The 22,973-nt window shown below is 50.4% G+C and overlaps 1 protein-coding gene across 2 annotated transcripts; it reads left to right on the forward strand.

Annotated features, from left to right (window-relative positions):
- The first annotated feature begins 4,577 nt into the window (after positions 1-4,577).
- Positions 4,578-21,472, forward strand: KLF9 (KLF transcription factor 9). Of its 2 annotated transcripts, XM_080371704.1 has the most exons (3): positions 4,578-5,491; positions 16,205-16,394; positions 17,981-18,120. In XM_080371704.1, the coding sequence occupies exons 1-2, from the start codon at positions 4,675-4,677 to the stop codon at positions 16,369-16,371; spliced, it is 984 nt and encodes a 327-aa protein (XP_080227830.1). In that variant the 5' UTR covers positions 4,578-4,674; the 3' UTR covers positions 16,372-16,394; positions 17,981-18,120. The 2 variants fall into 2 exon arrangements, with proteins under 2 accessions (XP_080227830.1, XP_080227829.1); XM_080371703.1 differs by lacking the exon at positions 16,205-16,394 and having other exon boundaries at positions 17,981-21,472.
- The last annotated feature ends 1,501 nt before the right edge of the window (positions 21,473-22,973 follow it).

Here is a 22,973-nt window from a genome sequence, read left to right on the forward strand (position 1 = left end):
GCATAGACATCCCCTGGGGACTTAGCACCTGCAGAGGTAAGCCCCGGGAGCGAGGAGTCATCCTTCTTTCTGAGGTTCAGGATTGGCAGAATCGGTCATAGTTAAGGACCTTCACTGTGATTCAGGAGATACTAGAAAGAGCTCAAGACAAGACCCACAATTTTCAAAGGAAGTTGCATTTGAGACTGCTGATCATCATACCCCTGGATTTTGAGGCCAGAAGTCGGTAGCCTTCTACTGCATAGCTGCTTTTAAAATAGAAGGCCAGTTTGCTAGTGTAAAACTAATTTCAGCATACTTACTGTGTCTTGCAAGCCTTTACATGGCAGTCAGCTGTGCTGACTCTCATTTTCTGATCTACAAAAGTTGAATTCAAAGGCTTCTGTTTCTTCAGATGGCTTTATAAAACAACTTTTTGTCTGCTGTGTGTGTTTGGTGACCAAGAGGCATTTCTTCAAAAGGTTAAGACACTTCCTTCCTGCTGCACCAGGCTTCAAAATGGGCAGTTGCTGTTGTCTGATGGAAGAGGTTGCTGTGTTTCCTTGATAATATAGGCAGACAATCTGCCCATACAAAGGTACCACATACATGTAAAATACTTTACAATGTGTTCATATTTATATGACCACTGAATTGCCATTCTGTAATGCTGGAAGAAAATCATGTAACAAATTTTCAGCATGGTTACAGGCTTTAGGAACACAGGTCAGCAAACAGGCCATTTATTTCGGCATATAATTTCAGCCATTTCTAATCATCAATCAGTCCTCAGCATCTTGTCAAATCATATGGAGCTTATACCACATGTAGTTTCAAGGGCCCTGGAGAACAAAAAAAAGTAAAAGCAGAATCTGGAATAACAATTGGAGCCTCTGGCCTTCAAAATATTAGCAAATATTAATACAGAAACAGGATGGATTTCTTTATTTTGTCTTGCCAGGAAGACATGGTCAAAGAAACTCTGGCATTCTGCAGAAGAGCCCATGAGAAGCAATTGAACAAGGTTTGAAGCCAAATCACTTCTGTTTGAGGAGAAGACTTCTGCCAGTCTCTATGTGCCCACTTGCTCCTCAGAAGGAAGTATTCTTGGTCACAGTGGCACTAAATGTCATTTACACAAAGGTACTTTTGGACCAGAAAAAACTGAGGGCTCCCACAGACTGTGGGTCTCTCTGGGTGTGCTTGCCAGATGTTTGGGCACTGTTCTCATCCTTCAAAAAAAGGGTACAGTGTTTCAGGCACAGAATCAGGGTGCGAAATATTTTGGGTGTGGAGGAAAGGAAAGCCAGCGTGGTTTTTACTCTGAAAACTTCTGCTTTTGAAGAGTACATTTTTGAAAGCCTCAAAGATAACGAATCACTCTTCTTCCACTGCAGCCTCCCCTCCCTCACGGAACAGGTGTGCATCTCTCCGGGAAGGAAAGCGTAAGTGCCACAGGATGATGGCTTCTCCTTCATATACACAAACAGCCTTCTCCCTCTCCTTTGCAGGTGCTGGAATCTCACTTCTCACTCTCCTCTTTGCTACTTCCCCCTGCAACATCTCCCTGCCCTCCCCTCAAGCATGAGCCCCTGGCTGTGACCTGAGCCCCCACCCCTCCCTTTCTCACTTGCATGGGGGTGACCACCTTCCTCCCTTACGCCCCCTGCAACAGCCCCGTCTGCACACCTTTCCCCCGGCTCAGCGAAAAGGAGCTGGCTCTCAAATGGCAGCCGCCAGCCTCTGCCCTGACACCTGGGAGGCCGGCAGGTAGGGGCGAGTGGGGGGGCGGTGGGTGCAGACTTCCCACACCTGGGAACCCTGTGGAGCGCAAACACGAGCTGGTCTGGAGCCATAAACAGTGGGTTGAATTTGGACTCCTGGCTCCGGCAAGAGAGTGCCATTTGGTGCCAAAGGCACCCATGGTAGCGGGGCTACATTGAAGTGCTGTAGCAGATTTAAGCTATTACCTCTACAAGCTATGACAATCATCCTCAGTTAGCCTAGGTATTGCATAAAACTAACTTTGCTGTGAATTAAAACTGCACTATGGGTTAAATGGATGCTCTGCAACCAAATCCAAATGTTACCATCACCACAGTCAAATCCAGGTTATGGCCCCCATCATCCAGATTGTCTGGAGACAAAGGAGTTCGCAAGCACAATCCCGTTCCTTGGCCACCTATGTGCTATTGTTCAGAAAGGAGCCGCGGTCATTTTGACACCATCTCCACGTATAAAATTCCATTTGCATTACTTCACAAATGTCATTTGGACCTAGTTAGTTTGAGTCTTGGAGCTTTGGAGTGCTACATACATCAAAATGAAAAGGCATTGTGTTCTTGGAGGCATACTGGAATTGTTTTAAAAGCTCAGAATGCTTCCTCGTTATGGAACTGGCCACAGATTATTTTCTAGTCTTTAAACCAGATGCCAAGAATTAGCTTAAAACAAAAGAAGCTAGCAAACAAAAAAGGTTCAGATTTTTTTTTTATTAACACTTCCCTCTCTGAACTGTACAAATTAATATAAAAAAGAGGTATGTAACTGAGAATTTGTTAATGTGATGATTGGATTAGGCAAGTCATCTTCTGGGAAGCAACTTTTGTGTCACTGAAAGCTGGATATGACATCTCCTAGTGGGAACTCTTGGATGGTGTCAGCAAAAGAAATTCTGAAAGTGCCATGAAAAAAGCTGTTGGAATGGGCAATTTGAAGTGACGTCCTTGATATCCAGGTTAATGAATGGGGTGGGGTGTGGGCAGCAGTTCTCTGTGGAAAATGCTGTTGCTCCTCTAAGAAAAAAGAAGGTTGTAACCACCAGTTCTAAACAGAAAAAGACACGTATGTATCAACAGTTTTAGCAGCACCCAACGACAACCCTTTCTCTTCCTCCTTCCCACCAGACCTGGAGAACGTGGCCTCTTACTCTGCCTGGTGCCTTGTAAGCACCTGCAGCCAGTGGATGCTGGATCAGCCAGGAAAACCACTCTGAGAACAGGGCAAAAGTGACATTCATCCTTTGATGAGGGATGTTAGGTGACCCGTGGGTACGCCTTGTTAGGTAAATTGCTCTATTCATGTTTTCTATTTGATCTCCATCACCCCACAGATGATCTGGTTACAGTTATGGATGCAGCCATTAGTTCTTTTGGGGGTTTTGTGGTTTGGCTTGTGGCTTGTTTCCCTCCCCCCCCCAAAGCTATGACACGCAAAAATTATTTCACCCTTATACCAATTATCCGTGATAAAGGATTATTATTGCCCAAGGTCGTACCAAGAGATTTAGCAGGCTGGCGTACAAAATGGCTGACATCTACTCATTTCTGTTTCCTGCAGGGAGACTGCAACGCTGCCACGCTTCTGTAGTCGCTTCCTCGTTATTTCCATGTTCAGTTAAAGAGATTAATGGCAATCCATAAAGCTCTTTACCACGGGCCCTGTCCGGTTTTGCAAGGGAGGCCGGGCTGCGCCCGGGGACGGCAGGGCACAGCCAGGGGCACCGGGCTGCGGTGGCTCTGCCGCCCCGGGGCCTCAGCTGGCACCGGGCGGCGGGACTCGCCGCGCCGACGGCAGCGCCTCTCCCGCCGGGCAGCCGTTCTACTTTTGGCCGACGCTGGCTCGAGCTGGGCCACCGGACAGGGCTGCGAGTGGCCCGACCGCCGCTGGCCAGCCGCCCCGCACAGCTCTCCCACGGCCTCGTCAAACTTCCCTCCCGTGTCCAAAGGGTGGGCGGGCGCCGTCGAGCCGCCCGCCTGGCCAGCACGGAGCGCCCGCGGCCCGGGGAGGGCACGGAGCGGGTCCTGCCTACACCCATCCCGAGGCAACCGCGCGTCTCGGCGATGGCGCCGCGGCGGCGCGATGTCTAAGGGCACCGGGTTTCTCCGGAGGGCCTCACAGGGCGGCGGGGGTCCCGCTCCCCGCACAGGGCCGGTGCTCCCGCCTCCTGCCCGCGGGGCGCGGCGAGCCCGGTCCCCAGGCCGGGCGGGGAGCTTCACCCCGCGGGCAGGTGGGCGCCAGTTCCGGTCCGCGCCTCGGTCACCGAAACCCATCCCGGGAAGGGCCTTCCCGCGGCCCAGCCCGGCCCCGGGGGAGCCCCCCGCCCCGCCGGCGGCAGGGCTGCCAGGGGCTCGCGCTCCTGGCGGGGCGGGGGGCGGGGGGCGGGGCCGGGCGGGTCGCGGGCGCCAGCCGGGTTTACAAGTGTTGCGCACTGTTCGGAACCTCGCGCCGATTGGCGGGGGCCCCGCCAGTGACATCAGCCGGCTCACTTCCCATTGGCCGGCCGGTTGCTGGGACCGTAGGGCTTCCAGGAGGGCACTTAACCCGCTCGGCGCCGCGCGGCCTGGGGCCCCGCCGCCTCCCGGAGCAGGGCCGCCGCCGCCGCCGCCTCGGCCGCGGAGCGGACGGCACGGGCGGGGCGCCCCTACGCGGCGTGCGGGCAGCCCACCGCAGCGCCGTCCGTCCCCGCTTACCCCGCGCCGCTGCGGCGGGACCCTTTTAAGCGGGCGCGGCGGGGAGCCCGGAGTAGCACGCGGCCTGGGGAGGGAGCGCGGGGATTGGCGGGGCGGCCGCCCGGCGGCCACACCCCCCTAGAAAAGGGACGCTGTGAGTGGCGGGGGGAGAAGGTAAACAGAGCCGGCCGGCCCTGCCTGCTGGCCAATCGGGGGGGCGGGAGGGGGCTCCGAACCTGACGTGATGGGACTCGGCGCGGCCGTTCCCGGGCAGGAGCACGCGGGCGGCGCGCGGCGCGGGGCGGGCGGCGGCGCGGCGGGCGGTCTCCTCTCCCCCGGCCCCCGCGCTGGCCGGGCGGGCGGCGGGCGGTGCTCCCCCCCGCCGGCTGCGCGCCGCCCCCGGGGGGCGGCGGTGAGGGACCTGCCCGGCGCCCCGCTATTTATTTTTCCCCCGTTCTCCGCCGCGCCGCTCTTGCCCGCACCGCAGACGCCCCGCGCCGCGGGCGGGCCATGGCTGGCGGCGGCGCGGCCGGCCCGGCGGGCGCGCACTGAAGGCGCCCGGAGCCCCCCGTCGCCGGGGCGCGGCCGCACCATGTCGGCCGTCGCCTACGTGGACTTCGTGGCGGCGCAGTGCCTGGTCTCCATCTCCAACCGCTCCGCCGTGCCCGAGGCGGCGCGGCTGAAGGTGCCGGGCGAGGGAGAGGCGGCTCGGGAGCTGCGCGACCCCCGCGACGCCTGGAAGGACTACTGCGCCCTGCTGGCCATCGCCAAGAGCCTGCTGGAGCTGAACAAGTACCGGCCGCTGCCCGCCCCCTCCGTCTGCAGCGACAGCGTCGAGAGCCCCGACGAGGACGCGGGCTCCGACAGCGACGCGGCCACCGAGCCGGGCTCCAGCCCGCCCCGCAGCCCGCCGCCGGGGCCGCCCCCCCGCCTGCGCGCCGCCGGGGACGCCCCCAAGGGGAAGCTGGCGGTCGAGAAGCGGCACAAGTGCCCCTACAGCGGCTGCGGCAAGGTCTACGGCAAGTCCTCCCACCTGAAGGCGCACTACCGGGTGCACACAGGTCAGCGGCGGCGGCGGGCGGAGGGAGGGGAGGGGGGAGCGAGCGCCTGTCCTCAGATGAACCCGGCCGGCGGCGCGCCCGGCGCCCCCTCGCGCCCCCGCGCCCTGCCTTTCCGCCTTGGCTCTGGGGATTCGGGTTTTTTCTTCCTTTCTTCCCTTCCCACCCGCACCCCTTTACCCCCCGCCCGCCGCTCTCTGCCCCTCCTCTCCCTTCCCGTCCCTTCCCGCGGCGGTGCCGGACCGGCAGCGGGAGCGGGCGGCCGCCCCGGGCGGGGCTGCAGCAGCGCCTGCCGCCGCTGCCTGCCCGCTGCCTGCGCGGGGCGGGTGCAGCTGCCGGCTGCCGGGGTGCAGCGGGCGCCTCCCGCGGCCGGGGCGGCAGCGCCGGGGAGCGCCGAGCCCGCTCGGGGTGTCGGGTGAGGAAGTCACCGGGGCGGCGGGAACGGGGCCTCCCGCCGGTGTAGGCGAGCGAGCACCCGCACGGCGGCCGAACTGCCACGCGTATCCCCGAACCGGGTGGGGGCGGGACGGCCCACGCCGCGCTGCGGACGGGCGCGCGCTGCCCGCGCCCCCCGGCTCCGCCCGCCACCGCGTCCCGCTCCCCCGCTGCGCGGCCCGCGTCTGCGGAGCCTCCCTGAGCCGCAGCTCGCGGCGGCGGAGCCGGGCCGGCGGCCGCGGTGCCGGGGCGGGGGCGGGAGGCGCTGCCGCCGCGCCGCGGGGAAGGGCGGTGGCGGCTCCTCGCGCCGCGGGAGCGGCACTCGGGGCGCTGGCGGCACCCCGGGCCGGCCGGCGCGGGACCCAGCGGGAGGGACGGGAAAACTTAGGAAGCGTGTCCCCTGAAAACCGGTGTCAGCTCCGCGGGCTCCCCCCGGTGGGGCAGCCCGCCGCCGGACTAGTGCCCGCAGCGTGCCGGCGCCGCGGCTCCGGCCGAGCAGAAACGGGCGCCGTCCCAGGCGGCTGGCCGCGGCTCTGCCCCGGCGGTCCTCGCGGTATCGGTGGTCGCGACCCAGCTCAGGCGCGTTCCACAAGGGCTTAATTCATCAGGCTGCGCGATACCCCTTGTCCTCGCCCGGGCGCTTTAGAGGGTGTGGCAACATGGAAACCTACAGATAAAAAAAATTCTGCTGCAGCGATTCGTATTTCCTCCGGCTCTGCCTGAGCACTAAGGGACAGCAATTGTAGAATTTTCTGTGATTTTTTTTGTGGTTTGTTTTTTTTTAAGCCCTCTAGTGCAAGTGGCTGAATGGAACCCTTTACGTCTCTGAATTGCAATTGGGGCCACAGTGCAGCACACAAAGCTGCTTAAAAATTGCTCTAAATTAAAGGGTTGCGTGGAAGTATGGGAAGGAGCAGATCAAAGGAGACAAGTGCTGCCAACACTTAATTTCACGTGCTTCACGTCTGTTCAGTTAGACGGTGGTTCTTTTCTGGGTTTTGTCTGTTCACAGTGATGGTAAGTGGTGAAGTACAAAACGAGCTGATCACCCGAGGGGTGTGCTGCCAGGCATTGCTGTAGTATTTAACGCAGCTCGGGTGGGATGTGGCCACGTTTGAGCTCCAGCTAAGCTTCTGTTGCTCGGGCTTGCTTGTGAGCCTAGGTGTGTGTGCACTGCAGAGGAGGCGACCCGGTGCAGGTTGCCTACCAGTGCCCTGCTGCCAGATCTGCTGGGTGCTTAGCTCCAGAGATCGGGGTAGGAGGAGGATTACTGGACACGGCTCAGCGCGGTGAGCTCCGTGGTCAGGCAGTTAAGACTGCCTCCATGAGCCAGGAGAGAGGACATTCAGTGGTGACCCTGTACTGACCTCGGGACCTGTGCCAAGGATTGTTTTGTTACCGGCTCAGAGGCTGCAGCTCTGATGCTCTTTTGGAGGCTGAACATAACTCATGCCTTGCAAAATGTTGGCTCATAAGTGACCAAGAAAATGCATTAGCATAATTTCCACTTACTACCCCATGCTCAACTATCCACCCCAACATGGGAACCAAAGTAGACATTGTCTGGGATAGCATTCTGGGGGATGACGTGTAAATTAATGTACTGTACAACCCACATGGCTTGCTGTAAGCAGTAGTGTTTTAACAAGTACATCCCGAAGTGGCATGAGTTTTAGCATGTGCTGCTCACAAGTGGGTGGCCTTAGCTCCAAGTATGAGATGTACCTTCACAGTGTGTCTGTGTAATTAAAAACACTACAGACACCCAGCAGCATTGAACTTCCAGAGCTTCCTGATGTGAACAGTTAATTGTAGCTAACTGAAATGCTAAATGATACTGCTAACACTGATTATTTTTATAGATGAGAGAACAATTCCTTAGCAACAGTAGGATTCAGTGGGACCTCTGGAATTAATTCATAATTTCATATTGCAGAGCATTAATGCTTCCTCGTTAGTACCATTTTCTTTCCTTTTTTTCATTTCTCTCTTGTATATCTGAGCCTCTTGAATTCATTTGCCTTCCATTTTTTTATTGGGCCACCGACTGGGTTTCTTGCTGCTGTGTAGCCTTTAGTGGAAGTAGGTATGCAGCGACCTGTAGAAGCCTCCTGGTCTTAAACTTTGAATATTTAATCTCAGTCTCTCTGTCTTGGAAAATGGCTCTAGGACTTCTGTTTGCACCTGTGAGCTTGCTTGTAGCCACAGCCCTCTTTACTCATGGATACTAACCAAGCAAGCTGGAAGGCTCTGGATGCTCCTCTGTTCTGTGTAGTGAGAATACAAAAACTCACCAGGCCATCTCTACTAAGCTAATGCAAAGCAATAAATGAAATACCAAATACAGGTAGAAGAGTAGGAGACCAAAGACTCTTATGCTCAGAGTTCTGTATTTTATTAATGATTCCTTGTATATGTTGGTTCAAAGGCATGGTACAAAGACACTAAATTTGTCTATGTAACTGCTTGAAGTTTGGGCCTTTGATGATGACTCTAGTTCAATTTCCAGGCGACACAAATTAGCCATCCATCAGCAATTGTCTTCTGCGTTATTGTAACAGAGACGGGTCAGCAGGTGGCACTGCACGTCCTGTTTGTGCAAACAGCCCCCTTGCGTGTGCGGCCGATCCCACTGAACGCGGCCTGAATTAGCAGAGCAGGATTTGTAGGAGGAAGCCAAGGAAGTCTGAACTCTGTCCCTTCCCGGGGTGATATCACTCCTCGCCAGACCCCTGGTGTTTCTGCAGTACGATCAGGCACTTCTTCATTCTGTCATGTATATGTACTTACATTCGAGATGTATTAACTTGCAAAGACCCGGGGACACAAGGACAAGCATGTCACTCAAACTGAGCTATTGCCTCCTGTGTCCCTTCATAGATTCCCGAAGTAACTTGGAATCTATTAGTTACGTTCTGGTGTCTTCAGCAGGCAGAGCGTTACAGGTAAGGTTGTTCTGCATGAGCTGTTTCCAGTAGCATCTCTGAGGTGCATGGTGCTCAGCGTAGGTAAGAAAAGATGGCATTATCCCCAGTGGCTTACAAGCCAAAAGCTGTTTGTTGGGAAGGCAGGTGAAGGGATAGCTCTACAACGTGACCATACCTTAGGTTTCCCCATCCCTTACGGGATGGTCTTGCAGGAGTATATATAGTACATGTAAACTCTGCTGAGGTTTGGTGGTGGTAGGAGGGATTATGAGTCATGTGTCCACTTGAGAGTCTTGAACATTGAGATGGTGTGACCAAGCCTTGCAGACTTTCCCTTCAGAGCACAGAAAAAGGCCCAGACACATAGGCAAGACGTGTGAGACCTGAGCCCTGAATGTGTTGCAGAGGTCAGGAGAAGGCAGGGGACTCAGACCAAGAAAATGACAAACAACAGCAGGTACACAGAAAGTTACTTGAAAATGCACAGACTTCTCTAAATGGGCAGTTCTAAGGGTTTGGTTATGACTGGTAGTGCATAGGGTTATAGTTAGCCTCAAAGGTGATGGTGGGGAGCGGAAGAGAGAGGGATGTGCAGGCCAAAGAGTTTCCAAGGAAAATGAAGGCATGTGAGAATAAACAACCAACCTCAGTCAGAACCTCTGGGCAGGCAGCATGGAGCAGCAGGCAAGACACTGATAGGGAGAGGGAGAGAAATTGGCAGGAGAAACAAACCTTTAAGGAATGCACATTGTCTATCATGGTGTGAGTACAAGCCAGTTAAAGGGCACTTGGTTGCTGAGAGGAGATCCTCCTGGTCAGGAAAGAGGGACAGAGAGGATGCTATACAGCTGTTTCGTGAGATGTCTCCTTATGCAGGACCTGTAGGAGTTTACTTGCCTGGGGAAGTGAATCCCAGAAGCTTCTCAGGATGTGGTGCTGCAGATCAACGGGAGGTTCACCTCTGCATCAGGTACCCTTAATTAAGAGGTTAAACACACAAAAACCTAATGTGTGAAAAGTTCTCCCTCTTCGGCTAGGCTTTTCAGCCAGCTGCATCATTGTATAGACTAGGTCCAAACAATACCAAGAGTTCGTTACGTGTGGCATTTGGCTTTCAGCAGTGTTTGGTAGCAGGGTTGTAGGCAGAGGCATGGCTCCCTAGGTTGGTCTGCACAGTAGAGCTGAGCAGCATTTCTGGTAGAAAGGAAAGATAAGCACTGCAGCTTGCCTAGTGCAGCAATCTGGATATCACAGCATTGATCCAGCCCCCGTATCAGTTTGGTTTTGACTGTGCTGCTTTGTTACTTGTGTTCTAGATTGTCAGTAGCTCGGCAGACTGGTCAGATGCTGATACGCTGACAATCCTCTGCTCTCTGGGGGCCTTTCGGGGTATTTTGTGGGAGCATAATTTGAAATTTAGCCTTTTAAGCCCTTCTTATCCAGCTCATGCAATGTCACTTCAGATCTTTAGATCCTTTAGAAGAAGACTGAAGAGCCGAAAGTGGAGCCACCAGGACATTTTTTGCTAAATTCAGACCTCCATCTGAAATGCCCATTCTCACGGGTTAATGAAATGTGCGAATGGCTGGAGTTCTAACAGGAATGTTTCTAGGTCTTGGAGAAACATGATCCTACTGACTGACTGGAAGCCTTGCCAGCTAAGTAAGGTAGGCAAAAGTCTTCAAGATTAAGTTCAGTGTTGCCTGACTCCCAGTGTTTAGTTGGTTTTGGTTTTGAGTTTTCTTCCTGCTAAAAATAAAAACTTCAAGGACATGTATGTGTCACAGTGGGAAAGCATTCCAGGAAGATTGTATATTAATTGAGTTGACGTAAAGCAGTGGACATGTACAACAGAAGCAATGAACAGGCATCACCCATAAGAGTGCAAATACTGCTTCCAGATGGATGTGTTGAAAATGCAGCTTTACCGAGTTTCTGCACACTGTTGTGCTGTGGCGCTGAAGACTGTGTGGTGGGTGTCACCTGCTCTTGTTAGCTTGTGTGTCTTGTAGCCCTAGCTGTTAGGATCCCTGCAGGAATGATCATTCCCCTTCATCACCTGCTGTGCTGGCATTGCACAGCTCCCAGACCTGCAGCTGTAAGAGCAGGGAGAGGCCAAGTTAAGATTAAACAGCCAGACTCTGAGGTAGTGATGGCAAAGCACACTTCGTATACTGTTTACTTGTGATAGCGTAGTTCACCATCTATATTCAAGTAGCAATGACTGTGAATAGCCTGAAAGCGCTCTGTAAATACCTTGAACTTCAGGGAAGAGCCTGTTGAAACACGGACTAATCTCATGTCCATATCTCAAATCTCATGTCTCACTGGGGATAATGCCATCTTTTCTTACCTACGCCGAGCACCATGCACCTCAGAGATGCTACTGGAAACAGCTCACGCAGAACAACCTTACCTGTAACGCTCTGCCTGCTGAAGACACCAGAACGTAACTAATAGATTCCAAGTTACTTCGGGAATCTATGAAGGGACGCGGGAGGCAATAGCTCAGTTTGAGTGACATATCTCATGTCTCTCATAGAGACTTTGTGAAATAACAAAAAATATATCATTTCTCTGAATGAATGTGAAATTGCATTCCTCTTTCCTCTGTCAAAAATGTTTCCCCTTAGCAAGTATTTACTCATTCCAACAGGGAAGAGCTTAAACCCAGTGCTCTTCAGTCCCAAGTAAGTGCCCTAAGCACCAGGCTAGGAGGTGGTCTTTCGCTGTTGCTAAGTTAATATTTAAGTATTGCTGCATAACAAAGGTGGTTCAAATGGAGGTAAGATAGGAAAGGGGAAGAGGTAGGAACTTGTCCCATGTACCCAAGAGTGTACTGCTGAGGGCACTCCTCTCAACTATGAAAGTATAGATGTAACTCTGGCTGCTCTCAGGTAGCTTCCCTGACTGGTGTGTTTGTGTGTACACACACACAGAAAGCCTTTTGTGTGGCAGGCAGGAGGGATTGTGATCTGGCAGAGAAACTGTAATGATGTCCCTTGCATCTGATGCTGTGTCACGTGGAGGTAACTGCAAGACTGAGTCTTGCCAGGATTTAGGTTCCCAGCAGCCCAGCAGTGGTGAGGTTTTAGCAGGTGGGTTTGCATCTGGCCTTCTGAAAGGGACTCAAACACGTGCATATGCATGCAGCTGTTGAGTGGTTGTTTTGAGGATGTCAGAGCAGTCAAAATACTTGCTGAAAGCGGCATTTTAACACCTGAATTGTCCTGTAGTGTTTAGTCCTGAGTGCTGGCAGAATAAACCCCTTCCTGCAACCCATCCATCCATTGCCTGCCCCATAAGCAGTGTCTGATCTGTTGCCTGACCTGATGGCTGTGGTTTAGGTGTTGCAGAAGCCCTTGTTCTAGGCACACAGTACCTAGCATCCTCACTGCAGATGTCCCTCTGTGTTTTTTCATACCAGCATCTGTACCTTGTGGTTGCCATGTGTTTTGATGACCTGATTTTGGAATATCCCAGAAGAAAAAGGCTGTTCAAAAGGCCTCTGCTCTCTCTGCCCCAAAGTGGATGCAAAGATGTCTGTAAGATCCGTGTTCACTGGAGTATCTTGCATGTGAACGTTTGATCAAAATCCTGTGTCCCACAGGAAATTGCTCATTCAGGGTGTGTGGGGCAAGTGATGCTCTGGGAGGGGGAAGTAAGAGAGACTTGAGATACAGCTAGTCTGAAGCAAGGAAGATAGCCTGCATTTTATTTTTTTCCCTCCTCCTTGCAACAAGCTGGACTATGTTCTTGACATCCACCTACAGAACCTGTCATACTTCAGAAGACACTGAGACATATAAGAGTGGTGGCTAAGTGGGATCACAGGGAAGAAAACATTAAAAATGCTTATCATTGTCATCTCTAAGTCAAGTATTGTGGTACAGGACCAGTTATTCCTAGGGCACCAATATTTCTTTGGAAACTTTAGGCTCCAGCAGCCACAGAGGTACCAAGGAGGACCTTGGAAGATGAAGGTGGGGATTAGATTCTCTCATTTGAACCATGCAGAGCCAGTTATGCCAGTCCTGTTTTGCCAAGTAGTTTTGCTCCCTGCTGGTGGCCAGAGATTTTGCTATTTGGGCTTTCCTTCAGTATTTGTGTGCTTTCCCTTCTTCCTCTTTCCCATCAGCTGCCCGGCAGGAGGGGTCAGCCCTGCAGCAGTTCAGTTGGGCTGGGCTTCAGGGCAGGTGCCACAGGCAGGAGGTGTCCCTGCAGCAGGAGGTACTGGCTAGCTGTGCCATGTCAGCTGCTGGGCAAGGTGGGAGCCATGCATAGACACCACATCCCAGAAGTCAAACTCTGAACCATTCTGCAGTTTTGATTCTTAAAATAGTTGCTGCTGTGAATACTGGGCAGCACAGTCCTACCATGTGCTTGGTGGTGTCATCTTTAATAACATAGGCCAGTCAAGGGTGTCTAATGAGGTGTCCATTCATGCAGCTGTAGCTACAGTCCATTTAGTTTTCTAGTTAATGTGTAAAGTAGCATCATTAACATTATTTGACAGCAAACTGTTCTTCATTAGCTAGTACTGATGCCAGACTCCGGACTCATGGTTGTGTTCAGCCTCACTTTTGTCAGCGGGGAAGACAGCGTGAGCCTAGCAAACGGTTCGTCGTTGCCGGGCTTCCATCCACACCAACAACAATCTCTGAATGTCTTCTGTAATGCCAGTGCTCATGCAATTTCAGTAATTCATGTAAAATTAGTACTTCATTTCACCACAGATGCTCAGTGTGCTGCAGTCCTAGTGCATGTCCTGTTACATGCCAAGTGATTTTCCCAAGTGTGTGGTCATTGGCTTTGTCTTCAGCTTTTTCAAACACAGCCTCCCCTCTCACAGAAAAGTCACTCAGAACTTCTCGTCCCCTCATTTGTCCAAATGAATTAATCTTTGTTAAAACCGCTGTGAGCTGCAGCTCCAAACTTCAGTCATCCACATCTAAAGCAGCATTTTTGTAGTGAGCGGGCAGATGATGAATGAGGATACCAGTACTACCTGTACTATTAACAAGTCTGCTAATGCCTACTCTGTATTCTTTTCCAGAAACCTTTCCTGCACAAGACTACAATATGAAGAAATCCCAGGGTAGGGCAAAAAGCTAAATAATTTACTGTCTATTCAGAATAAAATGGAAATGGAATAAAATAAAGTGGACCTGCCTCAGGGCATACAAAGCAGCTTGGATACAGAGTTTAAACTCACAAAGAAGAAACTAACCATTTGCAGTAGAGGGTGGCAAGAAGCAGCAGGGAGACAAGGTCAGATGAAGCAAGAGAACAAAGATCAAAAGGATCTATAGTAGCCTTTATATCTGTATGGGATTTAAAGCAAGTCAGGCCTTCTGGGGTTCTTTAGACTCCATAGAAGACCTCTGAAGAGTCACTGCTAGCTTGTGCTCAGCACAAACTATGCCTCTTATTACATTCCTGGTGGCACCCAGGACGAAGAACGGGAGTTCTGCAGATGTACCTATTCCTATAGCCTGTAAATCAGTTTCTGTTTCACTTGTTAGTTCTGTAAGTTGCCCTGGATATATGTATATATATATATTTTTTTTAAGTAATTATTTATATCTTTTATCTCTTGTGTTCAGATCATACTGCGTGTAGTTTTAAGATATCATGATATTCCATTGGTTCTTCCTCCATCTCTTGATGGAAATCCCATCTAAGGCATGTCTTAAAGCATAAGTAGCATACTGCCACCATAGGAAGCTTGCATAAACCTCTTTTGACGGTTCATTATGCTTGTTTCAAGCTTTAGCATTACTACTTCCAGAACTAAGGGGAAAAATCATATGGAAAAGGTATTTCTTGACTGAAACATGACACAGGAATCTGTATCTCCAGATGGAGACAGCACTAGCTTGCATTGCAGCTCTGTGGGCTGTTGCCTGCCTGGCTGTGTGTGAGTTGCAAGACCTATTTGCTCAGTGGACTCTTACACAAGCATCTCTGCTGCTTTAAAAAAAGGCATGTCAGATGCAACCAGCAAATACAGCAGCTGTTTTTGCTGAGTGGGCAATCATCACATGTCATCAGGTATCTCTACCTTGCCTTAAAAGCTGCCTAGACACACACTGTACGCCGGCTCTGCACCTATTAAGTCTGTCCCTGAGGCCAACCCTCTAGGCTGGTGTCTTCCGCTCCAGCTTTGTAACCAAGGGGAGCAGCAGATCGTCAGGCTTGGAGACACCCCCAGAGGGCCTGGAAAAAGCCTCCCTTCCCCCTTGTCTCTCTGTTCTGAGAAGTCTGGAGTTTAATGCATCCTGATGCCAGGGATTATACCTGGTCTGCTTTTGTATATGCACCTCCAAAGTGGCTGTGACAGCCTCTGTGGGCTTGTGTCGCTGAGGTGGTGGTGCCGTTCTCTGCCACTGTGCCTGGGGCTTAGCGGTGGATGGTGGGTGCTGGTGGTAGCTCTCATGAGTCTGAGGGAGCACAGCCAGCTGTCTCCAGCAGCATCTCTTCTGCATTCACCATCCTGGTGCATGGCAGCTCTCGTCAGTAGCAGGGCATGCCTCCACCGTGCCAGGCTCCCTGTGGCCTTTGGCGTGCTCGCCCTGCCTGGCTCAGGGCTGGTTCCCTGGGGAGTGCAGTGCCAAACTTATACAAGGGGTCCTGAGCAAAGCCTGCCTTTCGCCAAAGCTTTGAGGTTATGCTGCAGGACCTAGAAGCGTTTTCCACCTGGCATGTGGAGTGGGTGAATTCCAGTAACCGGGCTGCATTTTGTCTTCCCACCTGTAGTTCTGGGAGGGCAGGGGGAAGCTCAAGGGCTATGTGGAGCCAATTCAAAACACTGCTTTTAGGCACCCTGGTTGGATAGTACCATGTCTAAAATGTAGGTGCTGCACCCCCAAGAGCGTGATCCTTGTTATCCAGCCTAAGCACTTGTCTCCACGTAGTACAGTTAAGCACTTCTGCAGGCCAAAGAGCTGTCCTGGGGTAGGTGGTTGGAAATGCAGCTTCTAGGCCTGAGGCAGGATGCCTGAGCTGCGAGTGCCTGACATAGAGCCATGTACTGGATGCCTCCGCACATGCAAGAGGTATAGCGCTTCTGCTTTCCCCGGGGGGAGCTAGAAAGCTGTTCTGCACCTCCCACTGCTGCCTGCTTGCAGGAGCTGCGACAGAAACCGTGAGATAGATAGCAAAAGAGCAGCACAAGTGAAACACTTGCCTCAGATGCCGAGGCTGGGCGCTGGGCAGGGCAAAGCCAGGGGAGGATAGTGGTATGAGCACTCGGTACAGCTCCTGGTGCTGCTCGGCCATGTCGCTGCGGTCATGGCCTTCATGCATGTGTGAGCCTACATACTGTTTTAATTAATTTCTTTTGTACCAGCAGTGGTTGTTCAGAAGGGCTTCCAACCGTGTCTGAATGCATACAGCAGGGAGCCAAGAAACCTGTTTATAAAAAAAAAAATAGCCCTGGATCAGGATGGCTGGCAGCCGTGCCTGCACCGGGCTCAGGCAGCAGGCCGGTTTGGCTCCCTCTGCATCCTTCTGCCCTGACCAAGGACCAGCATCGCCACGAGGTAAGGGAAGAAAGCATAACCATGCTGCGGCTGCCCGAGGGACTGCTGCACCCTGCGCGGTCCTGCTCATCCGGTTGCAGCTCTGCTGCACACTGGTTGGTCTGGGATGGAGCAGCCGCCTGTCAGGGAGCACCATATCATTAGGAGCCTAAACTGTGAAAACGGCTGTGTTATTTAAGAGAAGCTCACTAGGGCTTTCTGGGCCCACGATGTAGCTACATCTCAGCTTACCTGGTCTATCCTTATCCTCCTGGGCTTTTTGGATGCCATCAGACACTCCCCCCGCCTCTCTTATTCTCCCTACAGCTGTGCCATTCTTTTCTAATGCTGGCTGGCCTCTTTGTGTCTGGGCTGTTCATTGAAGCCTTTAGCCTTTTTTGCTGCTGTTGTGTCTGGAGAGGACTCCAAGGCACACTTTCTTGTAAACTACTCCTTTTTTTGCAGTCTGTAAATGTAAAGCAAGCTCGCCTGTTGTGCCAAACTTCACAGTACCAAGAAATACTGGAGTTCTTGAGTTTCCTTCCAACTCTTCCAACCTGGAAAACTCCTGGGATAGTTTTTATAATTTTATGGTTGACTATAAATAGCTGTCACATAGCTGTCACTTATATTCCCTTCAGGAGGCTCTTAAGAAAGGGAATTAAGACATCAAACTGCAGCAATGTGTGATGTCTGTGACTGAAAGCTTTCATGTGAACTTAAGCACCATTGATTTCTGTCTGTGCCATGGACCAGGGTCAGCTTTGCTGGTCAGGAGATGCTGTGTCTGTGCCTGTAGGCACAGCCTGTGCAACCCACAGAGGTGACCTGCAGGGATGTGTCGTGCCAGGAAGATTACAGTGAGTGCCGTTCAGTCCTCACACAAAAGCAAAGGCGTGGTGTGGTTTAGGTTAAAATATTTGGTTTAGTTCTTCACCATCATAGCAAACATTTATATCAATATAGTTGGGAATAATGAGACAGTTTTCCTGTCCTCAAATCAGCCATCTAGGAGACAGACACTCTGGAGCACCTTGGATTTCTGGGGGAAGGGAGGAGAGGGGGCATGGGACTTTTCTTTGCAGCCGCAATGGTTTTGTTCTATGTGTTAGCGACCCAAGGCTGCACTGCTTTCCCCAGTCCTTCCCTGGTCAGTTCTCCCAGGGCTAGAATGACTTGTCTTAGGTGAAAGATTTTTTTTGGCTTCTTTTCTAGTGGTTACAAATTATTTTATTCAGCAGAATGGAAGCGTTAGAGGAATAATATTGGCGCTCTGTTCCCATACCACCATAGTGAGCCTGACATGAAAAACGTGCAGGCACAAGCAGAGCTCATCTGTTGTTTTGACAGTCTTTGGGGTCATGTAAGGTTCCGCATCGGAGTGTGAGTTTCATGCGGTTGGAGGGATTTGGCTTCTGCTGGAGGTGAGGCTGAAACCTGATGAAGCGAGTCATCAACAACTCCACAGACGCTGGCACAATGGCAGGAAACAAAAGCAGCTTTTTCCCCTCAGCAGCCTGTTCCCTGGCTCGTTGGCGAACCTGGTACGTGCCTCCCTGCATTACCCCCACCCCCTGAAATGTCTTGTCATCCTTCCCTCTCTGCAGGCGAGCGACCATTCCCCTGCACATGGCCCGACTGCCTTAAAAAGTTCTCCCGCTCTGACGAGCTCACCCGGCACTACCGAACCCACACCGGCGAGAAACAGTTTCGATGCCCCCTCTGCGAGAAGCGGTTCATGCGGAGCGACCACCTGACAAAGCATGCCCGGCGCCACACCGAATTTCACCCCAGCATGATCAAGCGATCCAAAAAGTCCAGCTCCAGCAGCTCCTTGTGAAGGCAGGGCTGGCCCGGGGAGGGGAGTGTGGAAGGCAGGGGAAGCGAGCTGTGGCAAGGGTGCAGGCAGCAGCATCAGAGCATGAGCATCGGCTGTGATGCCAGTCACCCTTGCCATCCAAAAGCACATGTAGCCAACATTAAAAAGAAAAAAAAAATACTCTGTGCCCCCCTCCCTGTCCTCCACCTCCCCACCCTGCTCTGATAACAACATTCTGGAGCAAGTAGACTGCAGGGTGAGAGGAGGGGAAGGATAGCCAGCAGAAGGGGCGACCACCGCCTCTAATGTAAAGTGTTGATGCTGGTGTACATACATCTGACTGGATGGTCTGGCCTGTGCCACCACAGTAGCATGAACCCAAGGTCTTTGTGATTGCTGTGTCATGAACATGTTTTGTTGAACAGTGTAATGCTGCTTGTATTTAGAGTTTGTCAAGTAAAAACACTTTCTGAGTCACGTAAATAACTCTCAGATAAAAACTCCATAGCACATTGTAGAAGTGGGTTTATTTCTGTGTCAGAATGATCCTGCATTTAAAGAGACTGTTAAGAGAAACATTACGTATGTTACTAATCATGTCTCATTGATATACTGAGGTAAGGTGAATTTATACTCAAGAAGGCCCATTAAAGTAAATGGGTCCTTTTAATTTTTCTTTGTATTAACTACACTTTTGAATATAAGCTGTACTTTTCCAGTAAAAACATGTATAATTCAAGAAGATACGTAAAGCAAAAAAAAGCCCCACAACAGCTCAGTCGTTTTCTGACCATATATGTATTTAGCTGTTATTCACTTACCTGGAAAAATACAAGCCAGCCTAGATAATGTGGCATGGGCGTGGGAGCAGAAACCTATGTCTCTCACTTGATCCTATACTTTTATTTTGTCAATAAATACAGTACTGTACTATAGAAATGCCACTAACAGTGCTTTATTCTGCTGTGTTTTGTTTGAATGGATGCATAACAGCAGCTACCATCTTTATAAACTGCTGCTTTTTTAAAGGCTTTTTCTCTTCGTAAACTTGCCTTAAAGATTTATTCTCTTCATACCCTTGCCTAACTCCCATGGGAGTTGTGTGTGCTTATGGAGAGAGTAGACCTTTCCTTAAGAGCACTCTGCTAATGGAAACAGCTGAAATTATTGTAAGGAGCACTTCAAAAGGGCTCCTGTATCTCTGGATCGCCGTTTCTGTAGAGTATGGGGAAAAACCATGAGCTAGTTGGAAATACAGGACGGGAGCTGTGTTGTAATACTCCTTACAACATAAGCTTCTCTTGGTACTTTGTGTTGTACCCGTGTCATGCATGGCACGTCAAACAGTGATAAAGGCAATATTAATTTTGTTTTAAAGCTATTTTTTGCTCTTTAAAAGGAGCAAAAACATCACTGAAGGAAAACTTTCTCATGGTCATTTGCTATTTCATTGGGGGGTTTTAGGTTACAAAGCATGAACTGTAAGTGGTTATCAGTGATAGCCCCCCCCCCCTCCCAGCTGCATAAAGGGAGGAGAATTCTGTTTACACATTATTTTTTCCAGAAACATTCTTGTCCTGTTTGGTTTTTACCCCTTCCTCCAGAAGAGGAAGGGCAGGTGCAGCCCTGATATAGAGACTTAGGGCCAAATTCATCTCATGAGTAATCACACTGAAACCCAAAGTGTTTCCACTGCAAATGAATTTAGGTTGTCTTGTAAAATTCTGTACATAAAACATCTTGTTAGTACATATGCAATTACAGTATCTTACTGTTTTACGTGATAAAAAGCTTGCTTCCTAGTAACAAACATAAAAAACTCAGAGATTAGGGTGTTTTCTTCTACAGTTGTATAAGGCTTTCAGCATTAGAAATCAGTTTGCATTCAGTGCTTTTACCTGTGTAGTTTTATGATAAATTCCATGTGAAGAGAACTGCTTTTAAGGCATTGGGGATATTGAGCAGTCTGGGATATGTTTTCTTCAGTGAAGACATCAGGAAACCAAGCACACTTTCTACCTCCGTTTCAGCTTTTTGAAACATTTATTTTAGAAACCAAACTTTAATTTTTGGTGTCCGAATTGAGTTATAGGGACATGAATTCTTCCTAATAAAAATAGGTAGCCTTGGTATTTCTGTTGATCTAGAAATAAAGAAAGCGTTCTGCTTACCAGTACTGTTAATGCTGCCTCATTGAGTGGGGTCAGGGCCACGTGCAGCCTGGTGACATTCAAAGGTGCATGCACATTTGTCTTCATTTTCCTCTGTGAAGATCTTGCAAAATTTTGAGTCTGCAGTCTGGGTTGTTGCCATATTGTAGGACAAATGCAACACTTGGAAAATTAAGGCCTGATCCTGTGAAATACAAGACGCCTTCACATCCTGTCAACCACAATGGGAAGCCACAGCTGATAAGCAGCTCCTAAATCAGCGTGTCAGATGTTTGATCACTTGGCTACCAGGATTAACCGATACATGGAAGTAAATGGCCAGATTTAAGGTTTCCATCTTGCATATTTGGGGTAGAATGCGCATTTAAACAAATGTCGTTCCTGCAACATCTGAAAGAATTGACTGGGGGTGGGGTGGGGGGTGTACTTTGGTCCATGGGACAGTGGGACATACAGGCGTATGCCATCACTGCATGTGACAAGATCCTGTTTCTGAAACAAACTTTCCTAAATGGTAACCCATTTGCTGTAATGTATGCTGTATTTCAGCATTGGAGAGAGGATTAATGTGATTCATTAACCACTAACAATACATTGGGAATAGTCAGGTTTGGAGATTCTATTTTGTTCAATGGGGATTTGGGGGCTTTTATTTTAATAAAAGCAAATAATAAAAGCTCCAACAAATAAACTGCAGGTTAGTTTTTTGCATCTTGAACTTAAGTTTTGAAGAGTGTTGCAAGTGTTGGAAAAGAAAAGGAAAATCAGGTTCTCTAATACCGTATGTACTTGTATGATTTTGGAAGTACTTAGTAGTTAGGACAGCTCTTCTCCTTGGTTAAGAAAGCCCATTACTATAGAAAAGTCATGGCTTTAAAGGTATAAGTATATAACATATTTCTTTTTTTAACAGTTTTACATGACCTGTATTACAGATCTGTTTTCAGTTTGCAGATGGACTTAGCCCAGCATACACCAGACTGGACACGTACTTCAAAATGCTGTTTTACAGACTAGTAATCTGTAACACTGTAAAATACCAACTTCCAACAGTTTAATCAGTTTTATTTTTGTACAGTATTAGTATCCTTTATAAGTTATTTTGCTGTCCTGTTTTGTAAATCACATAAAATTGTAAAAAAAAAGAAAAGAAAAAAAAAAGTAGGCATAGATGTTTTTGTACATATGTATATATATATTGTCCAAATAAATAAAAAAGCAATTAAAAAAAAAAAGTTGTTTTGAATGATTGGAGTCAAGCAGTGGTCATCCAAACCAGTCTGAATGATTATGAAAGGAATACTGCTGCACATGATGAAATCTGTGAGTTGCTGTGTGCAAGCCAGCTTCGAAGATCTTGGTGTTGCTAGTCATTATTTAGCATGGGTCTTGTTTTTCTAATTTTCCTAGGTGATTTCACAGGTATTCTTCCTGCTGGTACTGCAGGGAAACGGAGAAACAACTTTCAGTAGGGGAAAAGCATCCCCTCACCAGCATGTTCCAGTTCCCAGGAAGTCTTCTCCTTTTCAGTGGCTTTAGAGCTTAGACTGGTGCTCTCCCTCGCACCAAGCAGCTGCTCCATGAGCTAGTGATGCTTCAGCCTGTGCAGGCACACTGCTGCCTTGACATTTCCATGGGTTTGAAGGGGTTGCTGGTGTAAGGACGAAAAAGCCATCCATTCAGCCTCTGAAGAAGGGAGTGGCGAGGAACCCCATGACAAAACGCTTACTGACATTTATGTTCAGTGACATAACAGTTGCGTATTGGGTACACATGGCAAAGTTTTGGTAGCAGAGTGTCTGCAGGGGTGGCTTTTATGAGAAGCTGCTAGAAGTTTCCCCCGTGTCTGATGGAGCCAGTGCCGGCCAGCTGCAAGATGGACCTGCTGCTGGCCAAGGCTGAGCCATTCAGCAACAGTGGAAGCACCTCTGTAGTAACATATTAAAGAAGGGGTGGGGGATGGACAGGGGACGGGTGGGCCTGCAAAACGGCAACCGCAGCCAGAGAGAGGAGTGAGAATCTGTGAGAGAAACAACTATGCAGACACCAAGCCTGTGGATGCCCTCACACAGAAGCAGGTGGGTGCCCAAAGGAGGCTGTGACCCTGTGGACGGCCCAGGCTGGAGCAGCTCCTGGCAGGGCCTGTGGCCCCATGTGGAGAGGAGCCCGCGCTGGAGCAGGTTTGCTGGCCGGGCTTGTGACCCCACGGGGGACCCACGCTGGAGCAGGCTGGGCCTGAAGGACGGCACCTGTGGGAGGGACCCGCGCTGGGGCGGTTCGTGAAGAAGTGTAGCCCATGGGAAGGACTCATGTTGGAGAAGTTCATGAAGGACTGTCTCCTGTGGGAGGGACCCCGCGCTGGAGCAGGGAAGACTGTGAGGAGCCTCCCCCTGAGGGGGAAGGGGCGGCAGAGGCAGCGTGTGATGGACTGGCCATAGCCCCCATTCCCATCCCCCTGAGCCACTGAATGGGGCAGAGGCAGAGAAAATCAGGACTGAAGTTGAGCCTGGGAAGGAGGGGTGGAGGAAGGTGTTTTAAGGTTTGATTTTATTTCTCATTATCCTACTCTGATTGGATTGGCAATAAATTAAACTAATTTCCCTAAGCCAA

Source organism: Falco punctatus, assembly GCF_963210335.1.
Source record: "Falco punctatus genome assembly, chromosome: Z".
In the NCBI taxonomy this organism is placed as follows: domain Eukaryota; kingdom Metazoa; phylum Chordata; class Aves; order Falconiformes; family Falconidae; genus Falco; species Falco punctatus.

Bases quoted from the DNA above. Each gene is read 5' to 3' on its own strand.
- KLF9 (XM_080371703.1), top strand. From the start codon at position 4,675: ATGGGACTCGGCGCGGCCGTTCCCGGGCAGGAGCACGCGGGCGGCGCG. The intron at 5,492-17,980 runs GTCAGCGGCGGC...CCCTCTCTGCAG, and splicing joins GCACTACCGGGTGCACACAG to GCGAGCGACCATTCCCCTGC.